Source organism: Pezoporus flaviventris, unplaced genomic scaffold (assembly GCF_033815535.1).
Source record: "Pezoporus flaviventris isolate CSIRO_AGI_PZ_B2104156 unplaced genomic scaffold, CSIRO_AGI_Pfla_v1 ptg000006l, whole genome shotgun sequence".
Lineage (NCBI taxonomy): Eukaryota > Metazoa > Chordata > Aves > Psittaciformes > Psittacidae > Pezoporus > Pezoporus flaviventris.
In genome coordinates this window covers 17670881-17683568 of record NW_026892554.1, presented here as the reverse complement: position 1 = coordinate 17683568, position 12688 = coordinate 17670881, and the positions used below count along the sequence as shown (strand labels likewise).

The window sequence follows — 12688 nt, the reverse complement described above, 5'->3', positions numbered from 1 at the left end:
CTGTTCATAACAAGTAACAAATGGTATTTTAGGAAAAATGGGCAAATCATTTAGGGTTTTTTGGCCAGGATCGTTTTGACTAGACAGCTTGTGTATGGTGGAAGCAGCATGTTGCTTCTTCTCAACATTTGTGTACTGTGTTGGAAAGAAATAATGTCACTAAAAATGAAATTGTGGGTTAATCACTTTACAGATTGCGCTTAGTGAAGAAGATCTAACTGTTGTCATGAAAATTTTACTTGAAAACCTTGGAGGAGCTTCCTCCCAGCCAAATACTGTGCAAGAAAACATCGAAGATACACAGATACTTAAGAAAGGGAAAGTTCCAAATGAATCAGATTTCTATGAAGGTATGTTCGTACCTTTTGTAGTGTGCTTTTTGTGATTCATCTTTTTTAATATGATAATTCTTCAGTATAGCAATGACTCTTGTAAGTTGCATGTGGTTTGAAAAAGAAAGCCAAACCAATTACGTTTATGCACAGTTATAACAATTGAGGATGTTATTAGTATTCAAATAGTGTGTTAATGTAAGCACTGTATATCTCTTGATGAAATACTGTTAACACTTTGTAAAGATCTTTTTGTGTCCAAAACTTAACATTCTCATTGTAAAAAAACTACTGTTCAACCAACAATTGTTTTACTATAGTATGAGAAAAAACTGGAAGAGCAGTGCAAACTCCTTGTTCATTAAAGTAAATCAAGAACTGCAGTAAATTAATGACAGTTTTCTTTCAAGGTTCTTAAGCCACTCTGTGTTGAGTAACTTTACAAGCATTGAATAGAACAAAGTGATGTTGAGTAAATGAAAGTGTGGCATGTTCTGAGTAGTCTCACAGATTTGGGGCTTTTCCTCCTTTTGTGACTTTCTGATCTTAATTGAAAAAGAAACAAAACAACAACAACAACAAAGCCCAAATGAAGAAAAATTCACAAACAAGGAAAACCACCAAAAAACCACCTCAGACTTGCTGTTCTAATGAAATGTAAAACTGTTTTCTTTTCACTGACAGGTCCTCTTCTTGCATCTGGAGAAAAAAGTGTTTCTGCAGTTCAGTCTTCTGTGGAATGTTACACAACACTTACATTTGACTTTAATTTTGAGTCACTTTCAGTAACTCTCTACAACAGTGATACGAATCAGGTTTGTGACAAAGCTTCTATCATATAAGTGGGGTGGGGAAGTTTGGCTTCTTCCGTGGATGGAACTCAGGATAGTAAACCAGAGTTTTGTTGGTTGTGTTGGCTTTGGAATGCCTGCTTTATGGAGCTTATGCAGTTTATCCTGGAATTTTGAGGTTTTATGGGAAGAAGATGTCCTTAATTTGAAGGATGTAAGTGCATTTCTAAAAATCCCACTGAATAAAGGCAAGAAACCAACCTAAACCAACCTAGAAAAACCAGTCAGCATTTGATTTGGTCATTCCACCTATCAAAAAAAAAAAAAGATCCAAGGTATACATGGCCCAGGCTTCTCTTCTGCATATCTCTGACTGTGAGCAGTAGTGAGAATCTTTCCTGTGCTGAAAAGAGTAGAGAAAGATATGCAATGTTGTCTTATTTTTATGACTTCATATCCTTTGTCCTGGTGGGAAGGTGCTTGCTTTTTGAGTCTTGGTACTACAGGCCAACTTGTATTTTCTGTTTTCTTACTGAGGTACTTTAATTTATAAGAATGGAGGGCTGAAGACACCAACAAATTTAATCAGATCCTTAAATTCATGTGGCTAGCAGCAAGGGAAGCATGGTTTTTACTTTGTACTGTAATAACTAGTCCTACTGTTTCTCATTATGTAGAAGTCTCTGCTTTCACTGCATAGTGACAAATTACGCCTTGGTGAACTTCGACTGCATCTCATGGCATCATCAGGAAAGATGTTTTCAGATGGGTCAATGGATATTAATGTTAAACTCAAGGCATGTACCCTGGATGATCTCAGAGAAGGAATTCAGAATGTGACTGCAAGGTAAGTTTGAGTGCACACAAAATGAAAATGCTTCATGCGGTTTGTTAGGAAGACTTTCCTTGTTCTGTCATTTGCTTCACATGGGATGGATGAAACTTCAGTTTAGACTGTTTAGTGGAATAGGGCTGTCAGTTGTTGAATGTCATACTGTGCACTAAAGCAGTGAATGTAGCAATGAAGAAAAACATTGGGGATAAAATGAATATATGAATGTTGTCATTTTAATAACATTGAGGAAGTTTCTTCTTTTATACATTGAAATCAGATTATCCAGAATAAAGAAATGTCTGGGAGGATTGAATCACAGGATGGGTTTGGTTGGATAGGGACCTTAAAGAAGATCTAGTTCTGACCCCCTGGGTGGAAATACTGCAGTAAACTGTGTAGAACAGCTGAGTAGAGAGCAACCAGCCTCAGCTAGAGATATCTATGCACTGAAACTTCAGTCTGATTGGTACATGCCACATATGTAGGTTAAAAGTTGTAGCACACAGATTTTAAATTGAAATTACTGTGGAACTGTATACCATCTTATTTCTGGAGGAAACATAGATTGCTTATTGTACTTCTTATTTACAAATGGCATGGGGAGAAAAAAAGTTGTACTACTTACACATCCTTGTTTTTCTAGATCTGTGTTCTGGTGTTTGAAATATTTCTTATTAAACTTGTTTTCTAGAATGATAGACAAGAAAGATGACATAAGTGACACATCTATGATAGATATAAACTACAAGCAGGATAAAAATGGAACTGAAGTCGTTGCTGTCCTTGACAAGCTGTACATATGTGCCAGTATGGAGTTTTTGTTGACAGTAGCAGATTTTTTCATTAACTCAATGCCAGCATCCTCAACTGAAAGATCTGCACAGTTGCAATTAAAGCATGTTGCTCCTGGGAAATCCAAGCCAGAAACAGGTCTGTAAAACTTACTTTCACCTCCCACTGCAACTGCCTTCCTTTACAAACTCCATCCTTGAAAATAAATCATCCTTAAGTATTTAAGATGCAATCTTGCTGTCAGACTTAAGAATTTTATTCTTCACAATGTGAAAATTGGCCACTTATACCATTGTTTTAAGCAGTAGTAGTTGTAAGACTGTTTAGTAGAGTTGTGCTCTTCAGCCGAGCTAAATATATAAAAATTACTCACGCTAGATAGGATTTATTTCATTCCTTTGCAATGTAGTATTGCAAAGGAAGCATCTTTAGGATAAAAAGTGCCATGCACAGAGTAGTTAAGGATTTAAAAAGAGCAACTTACTCTTGGAACTAGCCAACTGTGTTACTGGCTTTGCTTTTCCTTTAGTGCACCAAGCTTCAAATTGGCACCTGTTCCATTGAATAGATGTGATAAACTGATATTGCCAACAAGTGTTAGATGTGAGTAACCCTTACAGTGGGTCCTAGTGTGCAGGAAGGTCACACACTACCATAATGTGGTGGTGGAAAAGATGGATGGGGTAAAAAAACCTGGTGTGAGTAGTGGTCCTGCACTTCGTCTTTCTCTAATTACAAACAGTGATGCCTCTGCAGCTTCCTGTCCTTATCTCAACCCTTCGTGCCCCATGCTGGGTGCCAAAAAGAACTGTTGTGGTTTAAGTGCAGTCAGTAACCCACACAGCCCATTCACTCACTCCCCACCCTTTCTCCCCCCATCTCTGCTCCCGGAGGGACGGGGAGGAGAATCAAAAGAATGTAACTCCCACGGGTTGAGATAAGAACAGTCCAGTAATTAAGGTATAACACAAACCCCCTACTGCTGCCACCAATAATAATGATGATAAGGGAAATAACAAGGGGAGAGAATACAATACCACCTGTTGATACCCAGCCCGACCGAGCAGTGAACTAGCCCTTCTGGGTAACTCTCAGTTACATCCTGGGCATGACGTGCTGTGGTATGGAATATCTCTTTGGCTAGTTTGGGTCAGGTGCCCTGTCTCTGCTTCCTCCCGGCTTCCCCTCCTCCCTGGCAGAGCATGAGACTGAGAAGGTCCTTGGTCAGAGTAAACATTTGAGCAGTAACTAAAAACATCGGTGTTATCAGTGCTGTTCCCAGGCTAAAGTGAAAAACACAGCACTGAATGAGCTACTAAGAAGGAGAAAAAATGACTGCTACTGCTGAACCCAGGACACTGAGAACCAAAGTGACTTGAATCCATCACTAGGTTAGAGTGTCTTGCTTTTAACTTAGATAAATATGTTAAGATTCTCCCCTTCTGTTTGGAGACTGAGTGTTCAGACAAGAAATTGTATATTGCTGATTTGGTTTCAATTAGTAAATCTTCACTCTGAAGAAGTTAGTTACTTTAGGAATTGAGCCACAAGATAACTATTTCTAACTTGGATTTGTAGTGCCAGTGCTTAGGTTGACTACAGTGTATAGAGCTAATACTGTTTTTTTAAGGAGCTTCTTCAAAACAAAACTTGTGACCAGTTTGCTGCTCATTTCTGAACACCGTGTCCTATTCCGTTTCAGCAATGTATTCCTGTAAAAATTGAGACACTATTTGTTAAATCTGTACCTCTAAATTATGTAGCAATTTTTTGTTCATGGTTCAGGTATTATGTGCATGATAATGCTTTCAAACATCTTATATTCAATGGATTTTTTTACTTCACAGAAATATCTACACGGCCAAATATGACAGTAAAAGCTGTGATCCTAGATCCAGAAATTGTATTTGTTGCTAATTTGACCAATGCTGATGCCCCTGCCTTAAAAGTTTCCTTCCAATGTGATTTTTCTCTGACATCTGGAAAGCTTGCACAAAGGATGACTGCTCAAGTGAAGGGCTTCAAAGTGTTGGCCTGTGCTTTTCTCAAACCAAAACAAGACAATAGTGTTACTACGGTAAGAAATAATGTTGTTTTTCTGAAATGGGATATCTTATGGAAGCAGCATCCCTTTGTTCTATTATGGGAATAAAAAGTACAAGAACATTAGGAAAGCTTAGATTCCAGGAGTTATATTAATAATCAAATTAATTTTTCACTCAGGTGTTACGACCATGTTCTTTGGTCATGGAAAATATGATGCATGCCTCAGGGATGCAAACTGTGGTAGTAACAATAGAAGAACTTACTGTAAAGGTAAGATGATTGAAGCTGTCTTTGGAGGAATGGGTGTTTCTCAAGCTGTAGCTTGGTTGTTGGTTTGTTTTTTTTTAACTTTTTACATATTGCTATTTAAAATTTCCATTTTCCCTATGAGTTGAATGCCAGAAATAGCCATTTATCCTTTTTAATGCTGCTCTGGGTTAGAAAACAATCATTACATATTCCTTGTTTTGACAAGTTCTTGTCAAAAAAAGGACTAATCTAAAATCTTCAGATACTGGGCTTCCTGCTACCAGTCTTTCAAATTTATGAAACAGTCCTTTCCCACTGCTGCCTCCACCACTGCTTTTCTCTTCAGAGAGACTTGTAAGCAGAAGTATGCACAAAAGCACATATACTGTTAAGGCTGTTAACATGATTTGCATGATTAAGTTGCATCTTTTATAAGGGCCTTTAATGCTGCCTATCTTACCTGTATAAAGAACCTGAGAGATATTTGCAGTGTCCATTGATGGTATCTTTTGTATCAGTTTTAAAATGTTTTAAGCTGTAAGGGATTTTTTTTTTCTTTGTTCAAGATCTCACCAATAATTCTGAACACTGTAATGACCATTATGGCTGCCATAAAGCCCAAACCAACAGAGGAGGATTCTAGAGGAGTGACTGAAGTTCCTGAGAACCTGTGGCAAGTGAAGCCTATAGACGAGTGCAATGCTTGGTTTCTTGGTGTTGATATAGCCACGGAAGCAACAGAAACTTTTACAGACCGTGAACATATTTTGAAACAGGAGAAATTTGACATTGTAGTGAAATCTGTTCAGATTACCTTGGAATGTGGTCTGGGTCATCGTACTGTCCCTTTATTGTTAGTCGAATCTGTGTTTTCAGGTGTCATTAAAAACTGGTCCTCAATGATGGCAGTCACTGCCGATATGTCACTGGAGGTATGTAGAATCAACTTGTTAGCAGTTTAAAACACTTCTGCATGTTTCATAGCATTCAACTAACTGTTCAGTGCACTTTCTATGTGCTAAATTGGTAGCAAGTTTAAATTGGAATGCTCTTTGGAGTTTCTTAGTAGTCAGGCAAGAGTGACTATGCATAATGCCGTTTTAGAGAATCTTTGCAATCAGTGGCAGATTTTAATGGCAGTTGCTACTGTGGGATAGCCTAGTCTTCCCTTTTTATCTATTGTATTTGCATGTTCACTTCTTGCTGTAAGAACAATGAACTTGGCTTAGTTGACTATTCCCATTTATCTCTTATTGACCACTCTTTTGTTTCTGTAGCATTGTGTGTATCGGTAAGATAGAATTTACACTCTATTCTCAAAATCGCAGCTTCAATTGTAATCACACCTTACTTGTTTTGCCAGCTGTTGAAACTCTTTTCCCTAAGATATGGTAATTTAAAGATGATATAAGTCTTTTACAGAGGCAGCATGTTAAAATTTCATACATCCAGATTTGCAGCTGCTCTGTGTGATAGAGTAACTAGATCTTGTATTTTGTCAGTTTATGGAATGTGCCTCATACTCCATTTTATACTGGATATACCAGTAGCCTTCTTTCGCTGCTAGATGTGCCTGTCATAACAAGCTGTGGAAAAGTGTATGCCTAATCACATACAACTGGGGAAGTCACTGCTTCCAGAAGCAGGTATAGGCTATGAGTGAGATGAATTATTCCAGTGGACCAGGTTCTGGCTAAAGGTTTCTCAGACTAATGGTTGTTTCATAGTACAATAAACTACTTGCAGTGCTGAGATTTCTGATCGCAAAGTCATTCTCTCAAACAGTGTAGGAAAGGTTAGAGACTTGATTATATTAATTGGAGGTGTTACCATGCTGTCTGGTTGCTTTAAGCAAGCCAGGTTGTCAGTTCTTCAAAAATGATGTCACTTATGCAATATGTATCATACATTACATATTTGTGTATTAATTTTTGAAGCTATTAAAAGTTAATACTAGACCTCCAAAATGTGAAATGAGCATGGATTGTTTTCTCAGCACTATATTTTTTTATACTGTTAGTGGAAAGAACTCCATTCTTTATTTTTGTTTGTCTTATTTAATTTTGTTTCTTTCTTTAGATACATTATTACAATGAAACCTATGCAGTGTGGGAGCCGCTGATTGAACAAATTGAAGGGGGAAAGAAGCAATGGAGTTTAAAGCTGGAAGTATGTAAACGGACTTGAAACTTTGTGAAGAAGCTGTAACAGACAGCTCTTCTTAAAAAACTTTGTGACGCAACATGAACCTCTTGATTGCTGTTGCTTTGAGAGCCAGGTTGTTTTACATTATAAAATATCAGTCTTTAGACATCTTAAGGTTTTTCTGAAGGAAGTTAATGCATGGGCAAAATGTAGTGTGTTACCACATGTACAGAGAGGAAAGCAAGTGGTGTACGATTTGTTTGTGTAAGGTGGTCGGGATGCTCATGGGAAAGTAGCTTTTCTTTTGTTTGGTGAAATTGTCAAGTGTAGGTCCATTTTTTTTTTTTTTTTTTTGTTTTAACAGAGGAAAAGTAACGTATGTGTTCATAATTGCCTAATGCAATTTTTGTTGTAGATGAAGACTAACCCTGTCCAAGAGAGGAGTTTGATGCCTGGAGATGACTTCATTGTTCTTCCTGAGCCACAAACTGCAGTTAACATAGCTTCGAAGGATACAATGAATATAACAATATCCAAATGTTGTCTTGCTGTGTTCAGTAATTTAGCCAAGGTAGTCCCAGCAGGCAGAAGGTGTCAAATTACGTGGTTCTGTAGGAAGCTTTTTTTCACTCTAATTAGTCCTTTATGGTTAACAAAAAGGTGATGCTAGCTTTTGAAAGACGTTTCTGTGTTAGAAGTTTACTTCCCTTCCATCTTTTGTCCTTAATAGAATACTAAGAAAAGTATTCATTTCGGTATTTGCCTTCAAATCATAGAAATAGAATGTTTAGTGTGTTAAATACACTTTTTTCCTATTTTTTCTTGTAATATGTGTGTGCTTATGAATGTCCTATGCTCCTCTTCTTCCCCCTTTTTTTAGGGGGAGGGGAAAAGTTTTGGTTACTAAAGCAGGATATTTTTACTGAATGTGAGTAATCGCTATTCAGTTCTTCATTCTAAATGAGTAACGGTTCTCTAAGTTGGTACTTGCTTACACTGTAAGTCTCTATTGGCAGTCAGTTTCCATGGCTTCTGTGTAATCAAACAGATGTTTGTAAGCATAAGTTGTGGTTGAATATGAAGTATGTATGTGTTGAAGGTACTTGGGACTTATGTGTTCCAGATCTGATTTTTCTCTTAGTACTCAACAACTTAAAGCAAATTCCGTATGAGGAGTGTGAATGCTCATCGTAGCATCAACATGTGTTGCTAATCACAGAATAGTAATGATATTAAAGTTTACTTCCCTGATAGTAGTAATAGTTTACTCCCATGATAGTAAAGTTTACTTCCCTGAAATACTGCTATACAAAGCATAGGTATTAATATATGTGTTATTTTTTTTTTCTTTAAAATGGTGGTTCCTGGGAATGGTCGTTAAAAGCCTTTATATATACGTTGATGCGGCTATTTGTGTACGACACCTTATATATGTTGTTAATTACAGGCATTTTCAGAAGGGACGGCATCCACGTTTGACTATTCCTTTAAAGACACAGCACCTTTTGTAGTGAAAAATGCCCTCGGTGTTGCTCTCAAAGTGCTTCCTAGCTCAAGTATACGGATAATTGGTTCAGCTGAAAAAGAAACTATGAATGATATCGAAATTGGTCAGAACATGGAACTGGAATACTCTGGTTTTGAAGTGCCCCAACAAGGAAAGTTGTCTGCATTGCACCGACAAGAAAGCTCCGTCTTCTCCTTGACTTTAGGTATTATGCTAGGGAACACCATGTGTTTTGACATGTTAAGAATGGGAGGATGGGGGAGTCAATATGCTTAAATTCCATGTGATCAGAATTCAGAAGTACTGCAGATGTGCAGAAGTAGTGCTCAAATCCCATTTCAAGATACTTTTGCCAGAAAGTGCTTTGATCTGGGTTGTTGCCGAGTTTAGAGAAGATGAAGTTTGTTCAACTGGAAAATGGTGATGTGATGTGTTTTGCCTAATTCACAAGACTTTTGTATATTTTTATGGATTAGGACTTCACGGATATAAAGAAGGGGTAAACATTCCCATAGCCAAACCAGGTCGACGACTGTACAACGTCAGAAACCTTGTTAATCATTCAGACTCAATCATTGTACAGATAGATGCTACGGAAGGAAATAAGGTTATTACTGTACGATCTCCTCTTCAGGTAAAAAAAAACAACCAAAGAAACCAAAAAGCTGAAATCAATGCTTCTCTCTCAGAGCAACTTTGCTTTTCCTCCTTAATGCATTTTCTTTTTTGAGAACAAAAAGTTACCTAAAGGCAAATTATTAAGAAGAGATTGATTCTGTTTATTACAAGATTTTTTATCTATATTCTGTTTGTTGTGTGTCTTCCTGATAAATGAAAAATTTGGTTTTTACTTTAAACTTTTGGCTTTGCAATATCCTCAACATTGAGGTTGGAATATGTGGTACTTATGTGACTTGACATTTTAAGCATGTCTTCAATTACAATTAAGTTCAGTTCATTTAACTTTAAAGTAGCAGTTTTCTCATGTACTTGCATATCATTCTTCAGAATTGTATTTCTTACTGAGATGCACAGAAGTCTGTTTCCAACGGAGTTTGTTTAAATCTACCGATGTTTTTTCTTCCTTGTTGTTACTCATACTTTTGCCTTTAGAAATTTGCACCATAGAAATGTAATGAGAATTATGCTTTTTGATCCTAGATTAAGAACCATTTCTCCATCCCATTTATGATCTATAAATTGGCTAGAGACTCCAAGTCACTGGAGCCAATTGGCATATCCAAGCCAGAAGAGGAATTTCATGTTCCTTTACATTCATACAGGTATATTTTTTCTGTTCTGGAGGGCTAAGCTTTGTGAGACTGCACAAATACAGCGTATGGAAGCTTACATTTGCACTTGGAACTCTTCTGGCCTAGGCTAAAAAAAACCAAAATGCTACCTTTACTAGGCAATGAGTGTGCTGCAAAAGCCTTTCTGAAAGGGTCTTAAAATGAATGAAGTTAGTTGTCAATGCAAAGCTATTGTGTACTATTACTCATTCTTTGATTCTTTCCATAGGTGTCATTTATACATTCGACCAGCAGGAATGTTAGAGGGTCAGTTTAAAGAGTCCACGACTTACATTGCCTGGAGGGAAGAGCTGCATAGGAGCAATGAAGTAAAGTGCTTGTTACAGTGCCCAGCCACCGAGACAAACTTCTTGCCTCTAATCATCAGCTCAACTGCTGTACCTGATGAACTAAACTTCATTTCAACTTACGGAGAGGAGTGGGATCCTGCCTACATTATCCACCTTCACCCTACACTGACTGTGAGGAATCTATTACCTTACTCCTTGAGATATTTACTTGAGGTAAGTTATTTCATGGTTTTATTTGTAAATCCTTTATTTGATTTTAAGTAAGGCTATATCTACTTACAAGTGGAGGTGAATGTAGTGTGGAAGATACTGAACGTTGGGTTTTGTATTTTCTATTGTAAATGAGTCAGCTGGTGGATTGATTCTGGGAGTTTTGGGGATTAGTTCTTTTCAGTTTGTGTGTACCTGGCCAGTACTGTTTTGCTTCTTAAATGTGACTTCTGTACTGGATTGGTCTTTCTCCTTTACGTTTTCCTGAGATCGTGTTTGTGGTTTGCAAGATATCTTTGGTTTCACAGGTTGAGGCATAAGAAAAACCTTATGCTTTTCTTCTCTTTACAAAACACAACTTTTCTCTGTTCTGGTACTGGTTCTTTACTAAAGACTATTTTAAGGTCTCCCTTGCACAAATGGGAACATTTCTTTGTGGTGTGCTACACAGACTATTTTTCCTTCTCTTCCAGTATTTCCAGTATCTAGTATTTTTTTTAAGACAGCTGAGTGATTTTAGCAAACAGAAAAGGTGTGAGGATTTAGAACTATCATCCTGTTTTTTCCTGTGGTGTCCTACTCCTGTAGCTGGCTGTGGCATTTATCTATATCTTTCTTTCACTTCTCTTCAAAATCCCAATGGCACTGTTTCCAGTTTTCGTACCTTCACTGTGTACTGGAGCACTCAGAGTCACAGAATGGATAACAGAGTGCCAGTGCCTTGACTGAGGAGCCAGAAATAGAGTAAAATCTCTGTGAAGTCACTGTACCCATAGATGAGTATGTGCTTATTGTCTTCACGTCCCTTACCATTCAAAACAGTAAAATACATTGTTTCTCAGTAAAAATTAGGAAAGCTGTTGTTGTTAGATGCTACTGCCTGATGAAAGCTGGGCTATCAAACAATATGGCACAGCTGCCAGCTTTCTGCCTTGGGTGTTACTTAATGTGAAAAGTCTTGGCTGTACATCTGCAGAACTGTCCAATTCAGTGTTGTAGCCAGTATTGTAAGTATATAAATAAGAACTCATTGCCAAAATCCACTGGAAATCATGGAGGAGAATGGGAAGAACAGAGACAAGGGAGTGGAACTAGTTTGCCTTCCTGAAATCCAGAATTAAGCAGTCTTTACTGTCCTGCAGAAAAAGTGCAATTGATCTCTAATTTTTCTTAGGATCAGGCTTAATGAAAGTGACTGGAAACTGGGACATGTGTTACTAAGGTATCCAAAACATGCATCCTGCAAGAAAAGAATAAAATGCTGTTTTTTGAATACCTGAATTTCATAGATTAAAAACTTCATCTGCCTCTTTTAATTTGGCTACAGGGGACAGCAGAAGCTCGTGAATTGATGGAAGGGAGTGCTGCAGATGTTTTTCATTCCAGAATTGATGGAGAAATAATGGAGCTTGTGTTGATGAAATATCAAGGACAAGACTGGAATGGGCATCTAAAAATCCGCAGTGGGATGCCTGAATTTTTTTCTGTGTGTTTCACATCCCATTCTGCAACAGTGATGACTGTAGATATTTACATACACACAAGGAGAATTGGAAGCCGTGTGATCTTGTCTGTGTTCAGTCCTTACTGGATAATCAACAAGACTTCCCGTGTTCTCCAGTATCGAGCTGAGGACACTCACGTGAAGCATCCAGCAGACTACAGAGATATTGTTTTGTTCTCCTTTAAAAAGAAAAATATTTTCAGTAAAAATAAGGTTTGCTTATTTTAGGTGTTGGTTGTGGTGGTGGTGGTATAAAATCCTGCTCTGAGGGGGGAAACACACATTTGGTTTAAGGGGGTTTTAAGGTAGTATCTAAATCTGTAGACTTTTATTTGGCTGCTGCTTTCTTCTTCTTTGTCAATTAAAATTAATTTATTGAAGTACTTTCCATGTTGTTCTTTTTTGTGTGTAGATCCAGTTATGTATTTCAACTAGCACGTGGTCCAGTAGCTTTTCCCTTGATACCGTAGGAAGCTATGGATGTGTCAGGTGTCCAGCTAATAACATGGACTATCTGGTAAGATACTTTTCTGTTTTGTGGGGCTCTCGTGGGGTTCTTTTGGCTTGTCTTCTTTTTTTCCTTAAGGCCTCTGTTTCACTACTTGCAGTGCTTTTAAATCATGATGGTATTTAACATCTACGGTAATAAGTTTTATGCCCCAGCCAGTCAGGTC

At 37.6% G+C, this 12688-nt stretch overlaps 1 protein-coding gene across 4 annotated transcripts in view; it reads left to right on the top strand.

Annotated features, from left to right (window-relative positions):
- Positions 1-12688, top strand: part of VPS13C (vacuolar protein sorting 13 homolog C) — a 90958-nt gene that overhangs the window by 48442 nt on the left and 29828 nt on the right. For all 4 annotated transcript variants that reach the window (XR_009742245.1, XM_061447169.1, XM_061447168.1 and 1 more), the window contains 15 exons: positions 194-350; positions 1017-1147; positions 1801-1970; positions 2650-2888; positions 4598-4827; positions 4974-5066; positions 5612-5977; positions 7125-7214; positions 7606-7761; positions 8638-8902; positions 9174-9331; positions 9859-9980; positions 10219-10513; positions 11838-12227; positions 12427-12531. Coding sequence is in view for 3 of the 4 variants with exons in the window: in XM_061447169.1 (XP_061303153.1) it covers positions 194-350; positions 1017-1147; positions 1801-1970; positions 2650-2888; positions 4598-4827; positions 4974-5066; positions 5612-5977; positions 7125-7214; positions 7606-7761; positions 8638-8902; positions 9174-9331; positions 9859-9980; positions 10219-10513; positions 11838-12227; positions 12427-12531 (2967 nt within the window). In the remaining variant the exon portion in view is untranslated. The remainder of the gene's footprint in view (positions 1-193; positions 351-1016; positions 1148-1800; positions 1971-2649; positions 2889-4597; positions 4828-4973; positions 5067-5611; positions 5978-7124; positions 7215-7605; positions 7762-8637; positions 8903-9173; positions 9332-9858; positions 9981-10218; positions 10514-11837; positions 12228-12426; positions 12532-12688) is intronic.